General features: G+C 39.3%; 1 protein-coding gene across 1 annotated transcript; it reads right to left on the bottom strand.

Annotated features, from left to right (window-relative positions):
* Positions 1-4241: 4241 nt before the first annotated feature.
* Positions 4242-4733, bottom strand: LOC106873612 (uncharacterized). Its single transcript, XM_014921056.1, has one exon. It carries the CDS (start codon positions 4731-4733, stop codon positions 4242-4244), a length of 492 nt encoding a protein of 163 aa, XP_014776542.1.
* Between the last annotated feature and the right edge of the window lie 2889 nt (positions 4734-7622).

Below are 7622 nucleotides of genomic sequence, written 5' to 3'. Positions count from 1 at the left end.
ATATATATATATATATATATATATATATATATATATATATATATATAGGGAAAATATCTTTTGTGTGTGGAAGATGTACAGGTACAATAAACATCGAAAATGTACAGAAAACAGACTCCATCAACTGCTACTGGAGATAACTAGAGGTAGTAGATAGCTTTCGTTATCTAAGTGACCATGTCAGTAGCTGAGGTGGATGCTTCAAGAATATAGCTGTGAAATATGATTAGACTGGGCAAAGTTCAGTGAGTTCCTACCTCTGCTGGCAACAAAGGGCCTCTCTCTCTCAGAGTGAAAGGCACATTGTAAGTTACCTGTGTATGAAAGCTATGCTACACAGCAGTGAAACATGGGCTGTGGCAGCTGAGGACATGCGTAGGCTTGAAAGAAATGATGCCAGTATGCTTTGCTGGATGTGCAATGTCAGTGAGCATGTTTGACAGTGTGTAAGCAACTTGAGAGAAAAATTGGGCATAAGAGGCATCAGATGTGGTGTGCAAGAGAGAAGACTGGACTGGTATGGTCATGTGATGTGTATGGATGAGGACGGCTGTGTGAAGAAGTGCTGATCTCTAGCTGTGGAGAGAACCTGAGGTAGAGGTAGACCCAGGAAGACATGGGATGAGGTGGTGAAGCATGATCTTTGAACGTTGGGCCTCACAGAGGCAATGACAAGAGACGAGACCTCTGGAGGTATGCTGTGATTGAGAAGACCCGTCAAGCCAAGTGAAATCATTGTCATGGCTGATACTGGTGTCATGCAACTAGCACCCATGCCGGTGGCACATAAAAAGTGCCTCTCAATTGTTGGGCCTCACAGAGGCAAAAGTGGTTGAGCTCTTTTCAAGTGTTGGGCCTCATGGAGGCAATGACCAAGACCTTTGGCATTATGCCGTGCTTGAGAAGAAGACCCATCGAGCCAAGCAAAATTGCAGTCATGGCAGATACCGGTGTCACGCAAATGGCACCTGTGCTGGTGACATGTAAAAGCACCCATTACACCCTCAGAGTGGTTGGCGTTAGGAAGGGCATCCAGCCATAGAAAACCATGCCAAATCAAACTAGAGTCTGATGCAGCCTTCCAGTTTACCAGCCCTGGTCAAACTGTCCGACCCATGGACAACAGACGCTAAATGACGATGAATATAATATAATGCCCCCTGTCTGGCTCCCATGCCGGTGGCATATAAAAAGCACCCACAACACTCTCAGAGTAGTTGGCATTAGGAAGGGCATCCTGCTGTAGAAACTTTGCCAGTCCTCACTCAAACTGCCCAACCCATGCCAGCATGAAAAATGGGGTTAAAGGATGATGATGATGATGACAATATATGTAATATTATACACAATTGCCATCTGGTTCACCAGTCCTCAGTCAAATCGTCCAGCCCATGCTAGCATGGAAAGCGGATGTTAAACGATGATGATGATGATAAATGCATAAGTGTGTGTATGCGGGTAATATATAAAGGAGGTGTGTTTCTAAAAGTATCTGACCTTTTGGCATAAAAAAATCAATTTTGTACATTTCCCAAATTTCATTTAATTGCTTTCAGAATACTCCCTTTGAGAATTCACAGAACCAGTGGTTTTGCCACTGCTGGTAACACCTCTGGCATGCTAAGTAGCTCCATTGTCACTCTTCTCATAATTTTCTCTCACCACTCAAATTGTTACCCTTTCTACAAAATTTTCAGATTGGAGAAGAACAGATATTACATGGTGCCATAAATATACATCCATTTTGAGCGTGGCCGTTGCCAGTACCGCCTGACTGGCTCCCGTAGGATTTTCGAGCGAGATCGTTGCCAGTGCCCCTGGACTGGCTTGTACGGGTGGCACATAAAAGACACCATTTCGAGCGTGGCCGTTTTCGTGCGGGTGACACGTAAAAGCACCCACTACACTCTCTGAGTGGTTGGCGTTAGGAAGGGCATCCAGCTGTAGAAACTCTGCCAAATCAGACTGGAGCCTGGTGTTGCCATCCGGTTTCACCAGTCCTCAGTCAAATCGTCCAACCCATGCTAGCATGGAAAGCGGACGTTAAACGATGATGATGATGATGATGATTAAATTAGTTTTTTGAAGAAAAAAAAAACATTATAACTTTACAGATGCATTGATGTAAATAATTTATTCACGTACACAAATATATGCCGTTGACATTAGAATTTTATAAAGATTCAAGAAAACATGAAATTATTCTTATTTTGGAATAATGGATCTCAAAGCACACACATAAGGCTATAAAAAGTAGAATATAAATTATTGGATTGAAACTCTTTTGGAATAGAAAATGTCAAGACTGCCTATGGAACACAGACTCACATCATTTGTAGACATGAAAGGCCTCCAACATTCTCTTTCTCAAAGGGTATTGCAATTCAGCGTTTACATGCTATTATTTATAGCTTCATATGTGTGCTTTGAGATCCACTATTCCAAAAATAAATTAATCTTTGTATGTTTAATAATTATGGGTTGTGATTAACACTGTCTTGCTTTGACGTGGATAATCCTTTAAGCAATTTAATATGTTATTGCATGGCTACATGTTATTGCATGGTTACATGTAAAATAGACAGCACAAAAAGTTTGCTGCATGTAATCTCTCGAAAGATGAATAATTTATAACAGCTGCTAAACCTGCAATGGCTACCACTTTAAGTTGTTACATCTAAATGAATCAGCTCTGTGAATGCAGCATGCTAAACAATGTGAAATTGGCAACAGCTGCTGTGGCTGTAAGCTGTTACAGTTGACCAAAGATTTGCAAGCAGAATAACAGTACAGAATCCATTACAACATTGGTGTATAATGTTATAGGTCCTGGCGTAATAGTAATAGTGATAGAGACATTAGTCTTTCTTTATCCCATACAAATAAATCTATGATGAAAAAGAGAACAAACGCCGAGGTTAAGGAATAACATCATAATAAATAAATTTTATTTTTTGGTGTCTTGGCTTTACATAACGTGGTATCTGCTAGCAGGGTCGCCTCTGGGTTGGTGTGTAGTCAGCATAGGTGAAGTCGAAAGGTTGGTTAAGTCATCCCAGTAGAGTTGACGGAGTGGATCTCAGCAAGTTGTTGTGTCTACCACAGCTCTGAGGCAAAGAGAGAGAGAGAGTAGTCTGCATAAACTATTACGCTACAATTAACTTAACTGGAAAAAAAAAAATATGTCAGATGATGCAAGGAATTGTAGAGCAAGGAACATGTTGAGATGTATGGCCTTGATTTGACATTGATGAAATCAAAATGATTCAATGTGAACAGAGGATGGGAGTGAATGAAACAGATCAGAGTTATGCAGCATGTCAATATCATCATCATCGTTTAACGTCTGCTTTCCATGCTAGCATGGGTTGGACGATTTGACTGGGGACTGGCGAACCAGATGGCTACACCAGACCCCAATCTGATCTGGCAATGTTTCTACAACTGGACGCCCTTGCTAACGCCAACCACTCCGAGAGTGTAGTGGGTACTTTTTATGTACCACCGGCACGAGGGTCAGTCAGGCGATACTGGCAACGGCCACGCTCAAATGGTGTTTTTTACATGCCACCTGCACAGGAGTCAGTCCAGTGTTTTGTTCAAATGCCACCAGCACAAGTGCCAGTAAGGCGAAGCTGGAAATGATTGTGCTCAAATGGTGCTTTTTACGTGCCACCGGAATGGGAGCGAGGCCGCTGCTCTGGCAGTGATCCTGCTTGGATGGTGCTGTTAGGGCTCCACTGGCATGGGTGCCAGTCATCGAATTTGGTTCAGTTTCGATCTCACTTGCCCCAACAGGTCTTCGCTATCACAGATATGAGTAGATGTGGATACATCATACCAACTCTGGTGCAGACTGTTTGGAATTCAAACTATTTGGCCTCTGTTTCTGTAGCATGAATGTGTGAAGAATGTGATAAGAAGGAGGTTTGTGAGTATGATGACTTTAGAGAGAAGTGGAGACAAATATATGCAGTTTGGGAAAAAAAACAAGAGCCCAATATGATGAATACACACACACACACACATATACACATGTATATGTACATACACACATGCATGAGTGTTGTATCCAGAATAATGTAGAAATCAGTAGAATAAGTGTGTGTGTGTGTGTGTGCAGGGTGCGGATGGTATTTGAGGACAGATTTATTGTTTTAAAAACTGCTGATATAATAACAAAAAAAACTGTATTTTTATAAAAATAACATAACCAAAGTTAAATTATCAGTTTAATAAATTCATTCAATAAAACCACCATAAGCATCAAAAACTGCCTCTACGCAGGGTTGAAATCGTTTACAAGCTCGGATCATGTGATCCTTGTTCATATCGAACATGGCTCGAACTATGGCAGCTTTTAAAGAATCTTTGGTGCTATGGGGGTGTTCATTGACAATTTTCTGAACAATGATCAATACATAGTAGTCCAGAGGATTGAGATCTGGAGAATTAGGAGGCCAAATTTTGGTGGTAATGTGATCATGCAAATTGCCGGCCATCCATTCTTGTGTCATTTGAGCCTTGTGTGATGGTGCAGAATCTTGTTGAAAGTCATCAAGCCTTCTATTGCATACACTGTTGATCCAAGGCTTAACAACTTTATCCAGAACCTCAATATGCACAACAGCATTCACCCTAAGGCCTTGCAGAAAAATGTGAGGAGGCATCACATGCCCTTCATTGCTGACAACACCCAAAACCATGACACTTGAAGGAAGTTTTCTGGGCATTACTCTTGGAACCTCAGAAGGGTCTGCACGTAGCCATTTGTTATTTCTTCTGTTACTTTTCTGGTCCTGGTCAAGGTTTTTCTCATCTGAGAAAAACTAAATCACACCATCGTCTGATGGATTTTTAAGTTTGTTCAAAAATCTTTTGGATCTGATTAAACGGTTTTCTTTTGCTTTTTTTCTGATATGAATTAACCTCTCCTCATCACATAAGATTTGTATCTGATGTCTTCGTGCACAACATTTCTGATTGTTTTTTCTGACGAATGAATTTGTTTTGCATTTGTCCTCATTGATTTTCCTGGATTGTCTTCGATGTTTTGCTTAACTTCCTGAATAAATTCAGGTGTCCTGATAGAATCAGAGCATTTGGAATGTCTTGTATGTTTTGATACTGGTAATACACTTCCATTTTCTTTCTCTAACTCCACTGAATCCTGTGGACAAAAGATCTTGCAACATTCAGAAGACAAGAAATTTCTAAATCACCATGCTTAGTCTTCAAAGCCACAATCGCAGCATATCTTTTCATTTCATTAGTAAGCATGTGTCATTGTTATTTTCTGAAACAGAAGTTGGATAAGAACTGGTTGAATAAAATAATGACTTAAAATGCATGTGTCTTCAAATACCATCCACACCCTGTGTGTATATATATATATATATGAGAGGGTTACTGAAAAGTTCCTGGCTTTGGGTAAAAGAAAATAGAGGAGGACCAGTTAATTATGATTTTGTTCAACATATTCCTTTCTCAGATTCACACACTTATTGCAGCGGCCCTTCAGTTTTTCTAAGCCCAGTAAAAGAACTTGGAAGCTCGTGCCCCCAACTACACCTTTTGTGATACTCTTAAAGCTGGGAACTTTTCAGCACCCCCTCATATGTATATATCTATATATATACATACACCTCGTATGTATGTATGTGTGTGTGTGTGTATGTATATATATATATATATATACACCACACCACCCCACACACCCTAGCACCGACCACTTCCCAGCACCTACACTATCATCTACACATGCACATGTCAATGTCACCAGCCCCCTTCCACATGCACGCACACACACAGAAACTGGCAGAAACGTTAGCACGCCGGGCGAAATGCTTAGCGGTATTTCGTCTGCCGCTACGTTCTGAGTTCAAATTCCGCCGAGGTCGACTTTGCCTTTCATCCTTTCGGGGTCGATCAAATAAGTACCAGTTACGCACTGGTGTCGGTATAATCGACTTAATCCGTTTGTCCCCTCTGTGTGTAGCCCCTTGTGGGTAGTAAAGAAATAACACATACATGCTCTCACATACGCACATATCGTTTAGGGATCACCAATACTTTTTTATCTCCCCTTCCTAGCTCTCCTGTCTGACCACCTCTGTTCGGCATTCGCCATGATTGATTGCTAGCCACCAAACCTTTTTTTATTTTCTCTGTGTGTGCTTATTTCTGCGTTCCTTTCTGTTGAAGAGTATAAGCCTGAAACGTAAAGACTTTCTCACTTCCTGAGCGTTAAACTAATACATCTGTTTGTTGTTTACGCACCCGTCTTCGTCTTTTGTAAATTCTCACTATATATATATATATATATGTATATATATATACTCTCCTACTTGTTTGAGTCATTTGACTGCGGCCATATATTTATTTATTTAACCATCTGACTTCCAACCTCCTAACTTTTATATATAATATTTATATTTTATATATGGTTTATATGTTTCTTTGTTGTAGTTTTATTAAAGTTAGTGTTTAATCCTGTCTATATATTGATTGAAATAATGTGGTTATTAAGCTTTTACTTATATATTATACTATAGAAGATGGTTGGGATTATAATTTTTGTATGACTTAATGGAGTTGTCGCTATTTAGTTTACTAAATGGGTGTTAAAAAAGTCCTGGGGTCGATTTGCTCGACTAAAGGCAGTGCTCCAGCATGGCCGCATTCAAATGACTCAAACAAGTAAAAGAGTATATATATATATATATATATTTATATATATATATAGTGAGAATTTACAGAAAAACAAAAAACAAAGACGGGTGTGTAAAAAACAAACAAATGTATTAGTTTAACACTCAGGAAGTGAGAAAGTTTTTTTACATTTCAGCCTTATGCTCTTCAACAGAAAGGAATACAGAAATAAGCAGAGAGAGAGAAAATAAAAAAAGGTTTAGTGGCTAGCAATCAATCATGGCGAATGCCGAACAAAGGTGGTCAGACAGGAGAGCTAGGAAGGGGAGATAAAAAAAGTATTGGTGATCCCAAAACGATGCGTGCGTATGTGAGAGCAAGTGTGTGTGTGCATGCATGTGGAAGGTGGCTGGTGACATTGAGGTATTTAGGTGTGGTTATAATTTACTTATTGAATTTATTTATCAATATGGTTGTACATAGAGTAAATGCGTTTGAAAGTTGTGGTTTCTTTGTTCCCAAACAACACTTATTTTAGTGCTGTTCACACTGCCGGATTGAATGGTGTCGAAACCATAATGATATCCGATGGGCAGCTGAAGATGGAGGTATGTTGGATTGTTGGTATGGCTGTTTTAGTATATGTGGAATAGTATTATAACACATCCTTTTGATATATATATATATATTAGTTTATGTATATATTAATATTATCTCAGTTATTAAAACTTTCGATAATTTAAATACGTTAATAGCTACCAGAGGTAGCAAAATTACACTAAAAAACAAGATATTACAGCCGTTTTACAGGTAGAGATACCAAGTTAAAGTGATACATTTTGAGAAAATATGGATAATAATAATAAATGGAGCAAAACGCATGTCAATAAAAGTTCCTTTAATTCCTACACGTTTCAAAATAAATGAGAGCTCTTTCACAAAGAAGAAAGAGCTGTTAGGGTTCCTCATTT

Source organism: Octopus bimaculoides, chromosome 16 (assembly GCF_001194135.2).
Source record: "Octopus bimaculoides isolate UCB-OBI-ISO-001 chromosome 16, ASM119413v2, whole genome shotgun sequence".
Taxonomy (NCBI): Eukaryota; Metazoa; Mollusca; class Cephalopoda; order Octopoda; family Octopodidae; genus Octopus; species Octopus bimaculoides.
This window is presented reverse-complemented; position numbering and strand designations above follow the sequence as displayed.